Here is a 16,681-nt window from a genome sequence, read left to right as displayed (position 1 = left end):
GGAAATGCTTTTCCATGTTTAGTATACATCGTTGTCATGTAAAAATACCCTAAAATTGAATGTGTGCACTCTAAACTATTTGCAAATAATATTTTACTTTAAAGTAGTAAGACAGCAAGACCTTTTTGTTTTTGATTCCTTAAAATCGCTTTGAATACTTTGATTAATTGCTTTAAATAACATGACCAATTATCCAATTTCAGTTTGGGCCTGTCCCTTAAGCTGCCCCTGGATTCTCAAGAAGATTTATTCATATTAGCGAGCTCATAGATAATGTGAATGTGAAAGAAAAATTCTGCTAAATTTTTGCAGCCAAGAAGCAAACAATATACAGGAGGATAATAAGAAAAATATCTTTATTTGACTTCAAAAACCATCCATATTTGAAATATAACAGACAAAGCAACAACAAAAAGACAATTAAAAAGTTTAATTGTTAGATTAACAATTAAACTTTTAAAGTCAAAGCTTGAAACAAGAAAATTGAAAAAAAAAAAAAATCTCTTCATGCCTCTTTTCATTCACACATCTGACATCATCACAGTTTTGTGGGCAGTTACCTGATCTCGTGCGAGACACACACTACACACTCTTTTTCTCACACACACACACACAGTACACTGGCTAAAGCAGATTTTGAATTGATAACATTTGCAACATAGATCTTTACTCGAAGGCAGATAACAATCACACACACGCACAGCCACAAACTGTTTCTTAGTATTTAGCATTATATAACTTCTTGTCAGATGTCATTCAGAGAAATAATTACTTTGATTACATTCAAGATATCTATACACCTATACAGTACATTCGGCTTTGCATTTAGACACCTACACGCCTGCAATATAAATACTCATGTCGCCGAGTTAAAAAACAATGAGAAAAATAGAGAACTGTGTTAGGAAAGCAGTGTAATACAGACTGGAAAAAGAAAATCTATGCAAATATACAGCGATTTATCAAAAATATTTGACCCACTAACAAACAATTCTTACTATATTTTGAGAGAAAAATAGTTACATTTGTAGTTGTTACTTTTGGCCCATTAAAACCTGCTTTATCTTTTCTAATTTAATACAACATGTTTCACTACAAAAGCATGATGATTTGAGTGAAAAGTAGAACTTTTCTAATAAAATTTTGTTGTTTCGCTTTCATGACCGCCGACATGAACAAAACCTGATGATCCTATTCTGACCAAGAATCTCAGATCTCCCATGTGTTCTCAGAGTTTTGGACCGCCAAAACCAGCAACTTTGATCATCATGAAAATCAATGTATGATCACTGTGTCCGAGGAGCAGTTTGTAGCTTTAGGGATGTGAAAGTGGTTACTTGGTCAGGCAATTGCAATACGATTTTTCAAGTCTGCATTGCCATGTTAATGATCCTCCATTTGGCTGGCTCCGGGAACATGAGCTCTTCTATGTGACGGTTAGTCTTGCAAGTGTTGGATGCTCCTCTGATACTCTTCTACAGGTAAAGCACCGTGACTCTGAAGCTCGTATCCGCGCAAGTAGTGACCGTTGGTCTGGCCTGCAAAATACAGGAGCTGCCTGGCAAACATGGGCTCCACCTGTGAAACAAGACAAGACATGTTCAACAGTTCTCATGGTTTGGACTAACACTCTGTCTACGCCAGGTGGAAAGATTTCACACCACAACCATTCATTGTTCTTGCATGAAACTCTAGATGGCGCAGGCTGATAGGTCTTGAGATCATGATCACGATCATTATCTACATAGCACAGCTGATTGGTTGCCGTTGCGGCGGGCCAACATTCAAACACTGGTAGCTTTTTGCAGTGTGCTTTCCGAAACCCTTCCCCAGCTCCACCTGTATAGATCTGCTACGGGGGTTATTTCATGTATTTCACGTGTGCAAGCATCTCTCACACCCTCACAGCAATATCTGCGAATAAATTGGCAGTAGAAAGTCTCGGTAGCAGATCTATTACGTCAATACATTAGCATTGGCGTATCCATTACCATGCCAATCGCTATTACCATACCAATCTCCCAAGAGTTGTCATCACAGAATAACCGTAACGTCACAGGAAAATATTGTTGGAATCGCTTTCAGAACGATTTTTCCTGCTGATAAAAAAACTGACGGCCAATCAGAATCCATCGTGCCTTAAAGGATTAGTTCACTTTTGAAAAAACTTTTGCTGATAATTTACTCACCCCCATGTCATCCAAGATGTCCATGTCTTTCTTTCCTCAGTCGAAAAGAAATTAAGGTTTTTGATGAAAACATTCCAGGATTTTTCTCCTTATAATGGGCTTCAATGGGAACCGGATGGTTCAAGGTCCAAAAGACAGTTAATAACAGTTTCAGATGCAGCTTCAAATGTCTTTAAACGACACCAGACGATGAATAAGGGTCTTATCATGCGAAACGATCGGTTATTTCAAAACTTATTCCAAAAATGTAACTTTTCTAAGGACAAATGCTAGCCTTGCTATATTCTGTGAGGCGCGTTAGTAACGTCACGTAATACGTAATTACGTTCAAAAGGTCACGGGCGACGTAGCCGGAAGTACAGAATCAAAATCGTCCGACATCGTTGTTTTTCCTTTTAATTCCTTTTTTTGTAAACGGTGTTTGAGCTAGTTTGCACGTTCAACCTATGCGTTCAACTTGTAAACACTGACTCTGTACTTTCGGCTACGTCGCCCATGACCTTTTGAACGTAATTACGTAATATGTGACGTTGCAAACGCGCCTCACAGAATAGAGCAAGGCTAGCATTTGTCCTTAGAAAAGTTACATTTTTGGAATAAGTTTTGAAATAACCGATCGTTTCGCATGATAAGACCCTTATTCATCGTCTGGTGTCGTTTAAAGACATTTGAAGCTGCATCTGAAACTGTTATTAACTGTCTTTTGGACCTTGAACCATCCGGTTCCCATTGAAGTCCATTATATGGAGAAAAATCCTGGAATGTTTTCATCAAAAACCTAAATTTCTTTTCGACTGAGGAAAGAAAGACATGGACATCTTGGATGACATGGGGGTGAGTAAATTATCAGCAAAAGTTTTTTCAAAAGTGAACTAATCCTTTAAAGAGCTTGAGCCTTTAAAAGCAGCAAACGAGAAAACTGCAGTGCGCACAATTGTTATCGTTAGCTGATGTGGACACCAATACAGATATCATAATAGTTATCTTTATTGTTATCGCTCTTGGTGTGAACTGGCTTTAGTGAGGTAAAGAACTACAATCCCCTGAGGCATTGCAAACAGCATAAGAGCTCTTTTGGCCGGTTTGCTTGTCATGACTCTCTGACTCTCTGAAGCATCATGGGTAATGTAGTTTTCACCACAAATTCAGCTGTTAAATCAAATTGAGACGTCCTGTAAATCTTATGCATCATTAAGCACTTTTGTTCTCTATAGTTACCAAGATGATGCAGACGTTTCATTCTAAACATCATATCTGGGTATGTTCCTCACTGTTGGTGAATTATGATTATTTCAATCACGACAACTCAGGGAATAGTTTTAGCATGTTATTGAATATGGCAATGTTAATGTATTTGGTCTTGGCAGACTAGATCAGCTGCGCTGTTGATTATTAACAGATACAATGACACACTACTGTAAGCATGCAAGATATGATGATGATGATGCTGCATAAATAGGCATACATAAATCCCGTAGCAGATTTAGGCAGGTGGAGCTGGGGGAGGTGGAGGGGTTCAGAGAAACAGTGATACATTTAAAATTCCAAACCGTAACATAGTGTTGGCCCAGATCCGGCCCAGATCCTGGGTAGAAACCATGTTGCTGTCTGGGATTAGTATGGAGGTGGCTGGTTTTACCTGAGCTGTGATCATTTTGCTCTGCCGCTGGGGGTCTGGGAACTCGTCCCCAAAGCACAGCACCACCTGAGAGCGCGGCATGGGGCGGCCGTGGTGGATGAAACCCTGCAATTCTGTATTGAGAGAAGAACAACAGATCACATCAGTTAAACAGATAAATCAGTCGAATTTCACATATTTAAGGGTGAATCTCACACAAAAAAGCTCATTGTACTAACAAAATAAAAAAACATGTTTAGCATGTAGAACATGAAGCCATTTTGGATCATTGAAATTTTTCTCAAAATTTCCCCAATAAATTATCATTACCGAAATGCATGTTTTGCCTATTATAATTATTGATCAATGGTAGGTTATTCTCGTTATATATTAAGTATAATACACTGTAAAAAGGGTTTTGTAAAGTTAAAAGTTTTGTAAATAAAACAAAGATTATTGGAGTATGTTAAAAAAAATACTATTTAAGATTTCACAACTGGATCAATGTGTTACTCGCCATTTCCTTGTAATAATTGTGAAATTTACTAGCAAATTCTGAGTGAAAATTGTTTTACATAAAAAGTCAGGGTTCATTTTTTGCATAAATGAAAATAAATAAATAAATTGTAGTAATGAGAATGAGATTCTTTGCATTTTATTAATCCAGCAATAACAATTGTGATGGGGTGGAATGTGTTTAATTGATTTTCGATAATATTACTGACAGGTTGAAAAGATTTCAAATTGTTTCAAATCATAAAGTTTAAAATGTAATTTACGAAACAATAAAAAATGTATATGCCTTACAAAATATTAAGTGGTACAACAGCATTTGAAATCACTGAGGGTTAATTTTAATGCCATTTGACATTCTTTACAGTCAGTACTCTTCCCATCAAAGATAAAAAAAAAACTCCTGATGAGCAATAATGTGAACACTAGACCCCCATGTTCACATAAATTGATGACTAGTAGAAAGATGAAATGCAAATGAACTTTAGCAGGTGCTGATGGAGTCCGTATGAATGTGTGTGATGGTCAGGAACACTCGCTAAGAGCTTGCTGGAAAATACCAATGTCAAGCACCGAGTGAAAAGTGTGACATTAGAGACAGACCTAATCATGACATGTGGCAAACCACTCATAGGTTAATGAACACACCGCTTAACTGCCACAAGTTAAAGGACAGGTCTTTCCCCTGATAAGACAAAAGAATATGGGCTAAAAGATGCTCACTTGATCAAGTTAAAAACACACCTCGTCAGCATTTCCACAGATAAACAAACATCTTCAGACCAAAATGTCAGCGTTCATTTAAAGTCAGCCTAAAGTCTACACTCTGGCATTGGTGGTTCCGTGAAGAACCTTTATTAGAATATTCTCCACACTGTGAAAAGGTACTTTGAGGAACCAAACTCGGTTCTGGAGGTCCTGCAGAGTTTAGCTTAGACCTTGCAAGACGGTTCAGAAGTGTTTACATTATTTTGGAGCTGAACTCTGCAGGACAGTGGCCCTACAGGAGCATGATTGGACACCCCTGATCTATTGCATTGCTACATTCTTACAAAAAAGGTTGAAAAGCGGTTCTTGACTAAACTTTAGGCCCTGTTTACACTTTTTCCATTGTTACACGATGTTCTAAAATGAAAACGATCCTTGCCCATACTGGTATTTCCACAGCATTTCAGAAAAGATCTGTCACATGAGCCCATGTCACATGAGCATTCATGCAGACTGAACATGCACGTAGAAGCGTAAGCAGTTGCGATTGCTCTAATAATAGCCGGCCTCTAGAGTATTGCGCATGTAGGCAGCCACAGGATTGTTAAATGCAGAGTTTATCTGCACAATAGTTGATAAAAAGGACAACCAAATCAGCATGGTCGCCAAGGCTGGTCTGTTATTGTCGTGTTGCGATAGCGTAATGGTCATGTGATAGGGGCTTGACGAATCAGGGAAGGATCCGCAATGATCCAAAAGACCCAATCAGGGAGCGAATGTCTCATTTTCGTAAGTCTACACTTTGGTCCATCTACACTGAAACACAACTCCCGAGTTGAGGGCCTCCAGGAGTTGGGTTGAAGACCTCTGGTCTAAACCAAGCACATGCTGCAGTGAAGAGTGAAATCTCCTCTCACCTGACAGGAATTGTTGCGTGTCCATCAGCTTGCAGGTCTGCTCTTTCTCCAGCTTGTTTGGCTTGTCTGCATACGGTGCCAGTGGGCCCTCCCAATACACCCTGCCTTGGCACAGGCGCTTGGCGTACAGCCCGTCCGGCGCCAGCCACAGCAGAACGCCACGCTCCAAGATGTTGGGCAGCTTCTCGGCCCCGCGCCGCTGGGACTGAGGGTATGGGAAGGGAAAGAGCACAGGCTCTGCCCCACCATAGAGCCTTTCCTCTGGGCAAGGAGAAGAAGGGGACGAAGGGGATCCCGGGGACGAGGAGGACGAGATTCGACAACCGTCATGGCTGCTGGTGGTCACTTCCTTAACGAGTGACTCGCGATAGTACAGCGAGACGTGCAGCCGATAGTCTACGGGGGACAGAACAAAGAAAGGTTTGGAGTTTAGTCATGGTGACTGGTTTTTGAACATTTTCGAAGATGCAATGTACATTTAGGTGTTTTATGTGGTTTCTAGGTGGTTGCTTATTGGCTCAATACACAATACCATCAACCTCAATACACAATACACAATCTAAATCGCATATAATCCTATAATAACATCAAATAATGCTTGTGTTCGTTTACCTGAAATGGCCATGGCTTCAGCGGATCTCATACTGGGGTCTATTGCCACTGGATGGGTTTCTGTCGGTGAGTAGGAGTAGAAGGAGCCAGATACCTGGTATCCTGGAAAGTGTACGAGCATTAAAATAGCTGAATTTACCACAGCAGACACTTATATTTTCAAAAGCGCCATCAAAAATAATTAAGTGCCTAAGAAGTTAATTAGATAAGACAATATCCAAGCTAACAATATATATATTTTTTTTAATTTCCCATTAAGTTATAAAAACGTTATTTCTGAAAAGTGCCCAGTTTTTTTTATTTATGTTTTGGTTATGCAAACGTTAGGCATTCTATTTCATCATTTTGCAAATTTTAAGGAATCGTTACTTTGGAATGTTCTCTGAACGTTCTGAAACATTTTTTTTTTTAAACGTAGACGACTAAAACGTCTAGGAAAAAAACATTCCGTGAACAAATATCAAAATAACGGCGGGTTTTTTTGTGCTTACATTTTGAGAACATTATTAAAGACCGGATAACTCTAACCAAACATCACATAATTGTAAGAACATTCCCTGTTATCTGGGATGTTTAGCTTTCCACTTTCTCTCATTGTAAGCCTTCAACAATCAGAGTAGGGATGGAGAGCAGACCCAAACCAGGACTGGACCTGCTAACCACAGATGAAGACTAGACTAAGGCCTAAACCAGAAACCCAGATCAAGACTTGTCAGTCCAAGGACTAGGCTACCTTCATTTCACAATTTAGAACCTTTTTTTATGAAGGTTAAGTAGCATTTCAGGATCATGCAGTTCTTGTAAATTCTGTAATGGTGATTACAATTATCAACTTTAGTACAATAATCCCTGAAACAAATAATGATAAAGCCAGATGTGGACAAAGACTCTACATTTTGAGATTTGACCAAGGCACTGTTTGCGTCATCTTGAGAGTCCCAAAACAAAATGAGCTGTAGACGGTAGTACAGAAGTCTGGTACACTTCTCTGTTATTTATACACAGTCTGGTATTTATTGGTACACCTTGAGTTTGCAGTTTTGCAGCGTGAGAAGAGACACTAATAAATAATCTTTAATACAGACACAGTGTATCATAAATATGTATTTCCTCTTTCTTTTTAAAAAGTTGCTCCCCTTCGATAAACGGACGCTGCTCTCAATCATTACAGGAACAAGCGAACAAGAGAGAGTTTCTAGCACCAATAACTATATGCTCTAAATGTTTGCTAGTGCGTGGCTTGATAGCTTCATGAAGATCCTGGAAAGCTGATTGGTTGTCTGAGTAAAGTGATTGGGTGTCTGAAGAGAATGTGAGAGGTGCTTGCTGTGTGAAAATACAATGCCTCGTATGCATGATTAGCATGAAATGCTAACACAATTAGCATGTTGCTAACACGATTCTAACACAATTAAACACAATCTTAAGGGTTAGTTCACCCAAAAATGAAAATTCTGTCATTAATTACTCACCCTCATGTCGTTCCAAACCTGTAAAACTTTCGTTCATCTTCGGAACAGAAATGAAAACATTTTTGATGAAATCTGAGAGATTTCTGTCCCTCCATTGACAGTCTACGCAACTACCACTTTGACGCTTTAAAAAGTTCATAAAGAGATCGTACACTAATCCATATGAACTGAGCAAATTTTCTGAAGAGACACAATCACTTTATATGATGAACAGATTTAATTTAGGCTTTTATTCACATATAAACATTGATCAGCAAACAGAAACTCAACTGACGTGCAAATACGAAACCTCATTGGTTCTTGCTGAAGCTCAAACGTAGTTTTAGTCTTTTGGAAATATTATACTTTTTTAGCGTTAAATGTTGGATTGTGATTGTTAAATCCGCAGTATTGTCATTTCTTTTTGTGTTTTTCTTTTAATGTTTTTAGAAAATATGTTGTGACAACAGCGCGTAATGAATGACCACATGAATTTCCCCTTGTGGGATAATAAAGTTTACCTTGACCTTGACGTGCTGCATAACACGAGAATGAACCTCACTGGTTCTCACACGTCAAGCAAACATGCTTGAGCTTCCGTTTTCCACAACTGATGTGTAAGTTGATGAAAATTTTCGGAGAATTCTGGAATAAACCACTTAACACGTATGTATTATTTTCATAATATCTTATTGAACTTTTTGAAGTGTCAAAGTGGTAGTTGTGTAGACTGCCAATGGAGGGTCAGAAATCTCTCAGATTTCATCAAAATGTCTTCATTTTTGTTCCGAAGATGAACGACTATCTTACGTGTTTGGAATGACATGAGGGTGAGCGAATGACAGAATTTTCATTTTTGGTGAACTATCCATTTGATGTTGTAAACTCATTTTGTAGTATTATAGAAGCTGGAAGCCGTTACCGTTGTCACAGGGTGATGCGTGCCAGGGTAAGGAGCGAGTTGGGGGATACGGACACTGGCCGTACGGTAACTCCGCGTGAGGCGTCTGGGCATGAGGCTGGTCTGCACTGTATTCCCTCCAATCACGCCTCTCCTGGGGGAGCATATATCCTGGGATCTGCAGGAGACAATGCAGATGTTTTTGAGTCTTTATCACTAGACTAACCTGAGGAAAACAACACGGTCACCAGCATAGGTTTCATTTTGGATACCGATACCCAGCATGCAGGAATGGCTATTAGAGTTCTTAAAGGAGTAGCTCACTTTTTTGCTCAAAATTTTCTTTTTAAATTTTGTAATTTACTCACCCCATGTCAATCAAGATGTCCATGTCTTTCTTTCTTCAGTCAGAAAGAAATTGAGGTTTTTGATGAAAACATTCCAGCATTTTTCTCCATATAATGGACTTTAGTGGGAGCCAAACGGTTCAAGGTCCAAAAGACAGTTTCAGTGCAACTGTAAACTGTTCAAAGGGCTTTAAATGATTCCAGACGATGAATAAGGGTCTTATCAAGTGAAACGATCGCTCATTTAATAAAAAAAAATCTTACGTTTTATAAGCTTCAATGCTCGCCTTGCTCTGTTCTGTGATGCGCGTTTGTGACAGTTCGAACTCGTTCATCAAAATGAACGAATCTTTTTCTAAGTCAATTCGTTTGTTTCGTTCGCTGAATGAACCAAATGACACGAAAAAAGATTTGTTCATTTTGATGAACGAGTTCGAACAGGAGAGTCACGGACGTGCATCACAGAACAGAGCAAGGCGACCATTTGAGCTTATAAAACTTAAACTTTGTTATTTATTTATTAAATGATTCTGGAATCGTTCAAAGCCCTTTGAACAGTCTGCAGTTTGTACTGAAAGTGTCTTTTGGACCTTGAACCGTTTGGTAACCAGTAAAGTGCATTATATGGAGAAAAATGCTGGAATGTTTTCATCAAAAACCTTAATTTCTTTTCGACTGAAGAAAGAACGACATGGATATCTTGGATGACATGGGGGTGAGGAAATTATCAGCAAAAGTTTTTTCAAAAGTGAACTACTCCCTTAACTAGATTAACCAATGAGATTTACTTTGCGTTTCCCAAAAGCACCGTAAGCCTAAATAAATAATATACTGTAATCATTGCCACCAATGGCGTCTCTATGATCAACTTACAGTATAGCTTCAATTCTGCTTTTGAGAAAGACATGAACCAGCTAGTCTTTTCAGCAGGGGGTAATTGTGCACTTTCACTATAGGGTTATTATGGTAAACCAGAACTAGAGATAAAACTAAAGCCATTTAAAAAACTTGGTGCACTAATTTAAACTAAAACTACTGATACACTATAGGCATATTTAAAAACAAAATGACTATAATTGAAACTCAAACAGATCAAAAAAGAGCTATTTATAAATATTAACATAACTATAATAGTATCTCAATGATGCTAAAATAACTCTCACTTGGAAAGCGTCTGCTAGGAAAAAAGTAAATGTAAATGTAGTTGATGAAGATGCAATGCTAATAGGACACTGAATACATGAGACGTCTGCCATGGATATGAATAACTTGAGAAAAGTGTGACATCATGGCATCTTACCTGAGGCTGTAGAGAGGTATAAGGAGAATGCATGGGATAACTAACAGGAGTCACGTGTGCCGTGTTGTCCTCCATACTACTGGCCTTAGAGCCTAAAATGCAAAAAATAACAGCTCTTCATACCCTTCGCAGAGAATAACTGCACAACAATGTTTGTCAATCTCAAGCTGCAAAACCTGCACGTTTTTTTATTTTATTTATCTCTCATTGTGATCTTGAATCAGATTAACTTCCCCTCCCTCTTCTCTTCTCTGATGATGAGGGCGGAGCAACCTGTCACTCACATGAGATCAGCCAATAGCAAACCACCACCATCCAATCAATTCCCGACGGACAAAACCAAGCCCCACATTTGTTCTTGTTTAAGAAGCAATTTCATAACTTCTATTTCACGTTGAGTTTTATTTTGGTTTGCTCACCCAGAAAGCAAGCATAAATTTCAGAAAGCCGATCTCATGGAAAACTGTTTTACAAGTTAGCGATTTTGAATGAATTTGAAGCAATTCACCACCAATTCGCCAAGACGTAAAATAGTTATGGGTTGATCCCTCCATCCTGTGTTGACGCATATCTCGTTTAAACAGAAGCTTTTTAAATGTGTATATCTACTAAGATGCACGTTCTCTTCCAGTTCAAATCTTGCCTCTACTTCACAGGTAGTTCACAAGCTCTAAGAATAGCAACTAGGAGTGAATTTGTCACCTCTTATGAAATGCTTGTTCTTGCACAAAATACTCGGATATCTTAGGGTCCAACCAATTAAATGTCCTCATGGTCTTGACCCAAACCCTCAACAGCACAAGCTTGAGTTATGCAAGGTCTGAGGGGTGACTTTGTCACTTAGCGCTGTACACTTGGTAACCGAAGCTCTCTATAAAAAGCTTGAGGGATTTTAGCACATGTAGCGGCTTCCTCTTAGCTTCCTGCTACACATACTGAAGGCAAGTAGCAATATTTAATGTGATTGCAGAGCAAATTAGCTCTACTCAGAATTGAGAGCCGGTGAGTTTCAATGCATCAAACCAAGACCAAAATCTGCACCCGTTAAATAGGTGAAAAAAGTGCATTAGAAGGTAACCAATAAATTGGTAATAAAAGACCTTCTATTCTTGAAACAAGAGAAAACCAAGCATCCAATGCGAATTACCTCTCTTTGCTCCTTCTGGTATTATCCTGTAGACCTTGTAAGGATCGGATATGTCTAACTGGCTTCGTTCCACCAGTTCATCAAAATCATTACTTTTGTTCAGGGCACAGCGGAGCCTCGTCTTCCACGTTGGAGGGTCTGGTTTGTCCAAGCCTTCCCTGTATTTGCCTTTAAACAGAGCCCATGCCTTCAACAACCATGAAGAGAAGATGAGATGAGAAGAAGCCATGAGGAAGGAGAACTTTAATGCTCACATCTACCAATTATGAACAGATAGGAACCCCTATACAACGCATATAATAGAATAGATAGTCATTACGATTCCTATTAATGATAATAATATAATAAGAAATTAATAAAATGCTGTATACTTAGTACATTTGATTGATTGAACTGTCATTCGGCCATTCAATGGGCTTTTTCAGCTCTAAAAACTAAAGCATCTTCTCTGACTGACATAAATCAGCCTACAGAATATGAGGTTACACTTTATTTTAAGCTGATATAGTTACATTGTACTTACATAAGTATAATATTAATTAACTACGTATACTATAGTTACTTGTAAGTATGCATATATAGCAAGTACATGTAGTAATTTGTAACTACGTTGAATATTATTTTAAAAGTAAAAAAACACAGCCTAAAATAAAACGTAATACACACACTGTCAAAAATGTGCCTTAATGTATTTACTCTTATAATAATGCCTATACATTATACAATTGCCCCAGAACGTATGAAGCCACTTAGGGGTGCATGGATGCATCGCATCAGATAACAAAATAAAAAAAACCACGTGGCTACAAACAAATGCGTTTTTCTCAGAACAATCTGCACTATTCTTCATAATATTTTGCTTGTTGACCTTGGATCTGTTGGTGTTTTTAGTGGCAAGTGACAAGTGTCCCGTAACTATAAGCCTTATCTAATGTTTGCAACCACTTCTCTCTTCATTTTCAACACTAGATCTATTGTTGCGAATTATTTAAAAGCTAACCGATCTCTTTGTCTTGCTTGAAAAAAAGTGAGTTTAGAGAACTTGGTTTGATAAATACACAGATTTGAATATGGTCTAAAATTCAATAAACCTGTAAAAAAAGTTGCTACCTTCAATTTTTACGTACAATCAACTTGAATGTTTAAGTCATTCCAACTTAAATAACGGTCAAATGAGTTGAATCTTGTATAACTTAAGTTGAAAATGACTTAACTTATTCTGGTGAGTTAAAGCAATGCAAAACATAAGTTGTCATAACTTATTGATAATATATTTTACAGTGGCATCCTCAATCACCTTGAAGAGCGCCGCGTCCTCGTCGCGATTGTAGTCCTGCTTCCCCGCGTGTTTCCAGGGAATCCTGAAAATGCTTTTCTCGTCATTTTCCCAAACCAAGCCAGGATACTCCCCGCTGTCAATCTGATCGATGAGCCACTGTCTAAGTTTGCCATTCCCACAACTGACTGACATGCTGCAGTCCCCATCTAAGTTCATGTCTGTCCGGTAGCAGGTGCACATGCAGTGAGCAGAAGAGTGTTTCAGATGAGTTCAGTTCATGCATGCAAATTCCTTAATAGCAAACTAAATAATAACTACTCTACTGCAGGCGTTCTGGTGAAACCAACAGACACTGGTGTAGGATATAAAAAAAGCATCTAAAAGTAAGTAACAGAAAGAATGAAGCTTTGAAAGTTTACATGCAAGTCAATAAACTACACACATGCACATAATATATAAGATAATAAGTATGAAGCATAAGCGTCATAAATACACAGGCAACATTTTTAATAATTTTATTTTTAAAATCAAGTGGCATTCAGCTCATTTAGGCTGATCAACAAGTCTTACCTTAGTGAATGCAGACAGCTTGACTTTACTTTCACAGGCGACACTTCTCAAGTCATGTCAGAGGAAGGTGTTTCTATTCTTAAATAATGTAAATTGCACTAGGTGGAGAGATGGGTGGAGCATTACCATTACGTGGAAGCGTGTTTCTCCCTCCAGCAACATTAAGAGATGAAGACTTCAGAGAAACACGAATAACCGCAAGAATAAACATCCAACATACGGGAAATCCCTCGTCCGAGACAAACATATAACGTTACACACACACACACACACGATGGAACAAAAATAATGTCGATAAAATATGCCAGAAAATCTCCCAGCACTCGTCATCAGAATTATCCTGGTGTTTGATGCTTGTTTATGTAGGTTTCTTTGAGGAAATTCACAGCAGTCACGGAACAAGACCTGTTATCTGTCCCGTCAACAGAGACTAATGGCAAAGTAATTGTGACTTTTCAAAACACTTACAGAAAGACAGAGTCGTACACTGCTCGGGGTGAGTTTAATCCCTAAAATAATAGAAGCATACGATATCATACGATATGACATATCAAATTCATCAAGCGTTTCATCTCAAGTCATTTCAAATATCATCGTGTTGCGAGTGTTGAATATGCCGCCACCTGCTGTCTGCCCGCGAAACAACAGCGCTGAGAACAAGGTAACTGGAGCATATTAGATATAATATTAGCATATTCCGGATGATTATGCATCAGCCAATGTGTCATTATCTAAAAATGAACAGGGACGTTTGCCAATTTAGTAGCACAAAATTTAAAATATTAAAAGATGGGTAAGATGCATGAATAAATGGCATTTTATGTGATTTCTTATTAATATTTACACACACACACACACACACACAATTGACAGTTTAGTGTATATAGGGGAGAGCGGGGCACAACGTAACACTTTTGGACTTTGTCAATTTGTGTAAATCTACTTCGGGCTTAGAGTATTTTTTTTCCCACATTAATTTCCCACATGTCTCACAATTATGTGGTTTTGTTTTATTAATACAGTGAATAATTTTTTTCTTGATTTACCCTGAAAGAATGGAAGTGAGATGTGACAACATGCCCCATAGGTGGGGTACATTGTAACATGTGAGGGGCACATTGTAACATCATCATGTAACAGCTTAAAATGCTATCTGATCCAATAAAAAAATACATACAAGTCAAACCAAAATATTTTCTTAATAAAATACAATTATTAACTTTTTCATATAAAATAATGGCATTTTTTTAATAAGTCAAAATATATATATATTTTTTTGAGTTTGACAACAACACCACCATAGGCTAAAACGCAGCTATACAGCATAGTTCAAAACAAAACAATAACTAATAACTTCTGAACATTGACACTGAGTCATTATTTTATTTACATGTTTCTCGTGTTTTCACAATATAATTCATAAAAGTGAATATAATATCATATTTCTATTAGGGGCACATTGTGACACATGCCCCAACAGCACAAGTTTAAACCCTGCTAGTGTCTTTTGCTAGTTAGCGAAGCATTAAAGAACTATATCAACTGTTAAACAACAGATTGGAGATTGAAATAATATCAGATTTGTTTTATTTTTAAATAAAAACAAAAATAGAGATGAAAAATTAACTTAGGTAAGATATGTACTTTTGCTAAGTTTAAATAAATGTTCAGTGATATCTTACAAAGATTACTGAATTTTGGCGTAAGTTTTTCTCTATATAGTGTTGCATTGACAACTAGTAAATACACCAAGTTTCATCATGCTGGCATGAGTGGAAGTATTTAAAACAAGCGTGTTACAACTAGCCCCGCGTGACGTTGTGCCCCGCGCTCCCCTAGTGTCAATGTAAAATACTAAATCAACTACTATATTTAAAATGTTATTTTTACAATTTTGTTGATAATTGAATAACATGACAAACAATGCAGAATACCTGTAAAAAAGATTCATTTGTAAGGTAAAATTAATATACAGGCATATTTACATATAAAATCAAATTGAATGATTTCACTCAACCTCTTGATTTCAATGAAAGCAATGTTTAAAATATACATATAATTCATGGAAATATTAAATAATAATCCCATTGACTAGATGAGCCAAGTTTGTGAACAAACTCTGAATTTGAAAGTTTGAAATAACTATAGGCTTAAAGTTTGAATTGTTGAAATTAAGGTTTGGGACAGCATGGTTTTTAGCATGAATTACCAAAGCGGCAACCTTCACGGTTCATTTCTCTCTTGAATCTAACCCAGAAGTGACTTAAACTGCAGTTCATTGACTGGCCGCTAGAGACAGGCTCCAAAAGAGAGTCAATCCCATGAATTTTGAACAACCCCCCCATGTTCAAAATTTTGCTGCTTTGAAAAATATTTTTACAGCCTGGTGCAAAAAGTGTTTTTGGTCTATATAGCTAATTTTGCCCTTCATGGCAACTGATGGGGCTGACTTTTTTTTATAACTCATCCGTTTAAATTAAAGTCCCCGTGAAATCAAAATGAAACTATTTACTTTGTTAGCACATATTACTAGTCTTGTGGTGAACAATTAATCTGTGCAAGTAAATATATATAAAAAATGTTTACCATGGTAATCTTTAATCAAAATCTGAAAAGTTATTTCCAGTCTGGAATGGTGTCTTTTTCTGATGACATAGGTTAGACGGCTTGGGTTGGGAAATGCTTAACCACTCCCCTCAAACCGTATGAGCGAGAGATGGAGAGGAGTAAAACCCTGCCTTCTGTTCAATATTCAGTTTCACTTGGAAATACGTCACAGCACTGGAGAAAAGTCGTTTGCAACTTCCGGTTCACCGCACTGAAAAAAAAAAAATTGGAGTAGGATTTACTTGAAAAAAGCTAGGCAACTTCTTTCACTCAGAAAATGCTAGTAAATTTACATAGATTTGCCAAGTAAAAACCTAAACATATTTATCAGTAGCTTTAATTAGAAATCTTTACGTTAAATTTACTTGGAATATGGAATTAAGTAAACTTTACAGAAAATAAGTAATTTTAACTTGGCTAGTAAAACGTTGATTAATATCAATTTAGTTTAAATTTCCTTTGCATTACATTTCACTAAAACAATAATATTGAATTGTATTAGTCATTTACAGTATGTGGTTT

General features: G+C 37.4%; 1 protein-coding gene across 2 annotated transcripts; it reads right to left on the bottom strand.

Moving 5' to 3' along the window:
- Positions 1-339: 339 nt before the first annotated feature.
- On the bottom strand, positions 340-15,451 carry irf4a (interferon regulatory factor 4a). Of its 2 annotated transcripts, XM_039659688.2 has the most exons (9): positions 13,553-15,451; positions 13,001-13,200; positions 11,704-11,890; positions 10,557-10,648; positions 8,931-9,087; positions 6,558-6,659; positions 5,946-6,341; positions 3,829-3,941; positions 340-1,578 (listed from the first exon to the last, which is right to left on the bottom strand). In XM_039659688.2, the coding sequence occupies exons 2-9, from the start codon at positions 13,196-13,198 to the stop codon at positions 1,438-1,440; spliced, it is 1,386 nt and encodes a 461-aa protein (XP_039515622.1). In that variant the 5' UTR covers positions 13,199-13,200; positions 13,553-15,451; the 3' UTR covers positions 340-1,437. The 2 variants fall into 2 exon arrangements, with proteins under 2 accessions (XP_039515622.1, XP_088986970.1); XM_089130844.1 differs by lacking the exon at positions 13,553-15,451 and having other exon boundaries at positions 13,001-13,526.
- Between the last annotated feature and the right edge of the window lie 1,230 nt (positions 15,452-16,681).

The sequence above is a fragment of the Pimephales promelas genome, chromosome 5 (assembly GCF_988280905.1).
Source record: "Pimephales promelas chromosome 5, fPimPro1.hap1.1, whole genome shotgun sequence".
Lineage (NCBI taxonomy): Eukaryota > Metazoa > Chordata > Actinopteri > Cypriniformes > Leuciscidae > Pimephales > Pimephales promelas.
Note: the sequence above shows the minus strand (reverse complement) of the source record. Positions and strands in the feature narration are given on the sequence as shown.

Coding starts and splice junctions, on each gene's coding strand:
- irf4a (XM_089130844.1), bottom strand. CDS start 13,222: ATGTGCACCTGCTACCGGACAGACATGAACTTAGATGGGGACTGCAGC. Junction 9,088..10,556: donor ATACCTCTCTACAGCCTCAG/GTAAGATGCCAT, acceptor TGTCTCCTGCAG/ATCCCAGGATATATGCTCCC. Junction 1,579..3,828: donor GCAAAATGATCACAGCTCAG/GTAAAACCAGCC, acceptor CTTGTTTCACAG/GTGGAGCCCATGTTTGCCAG.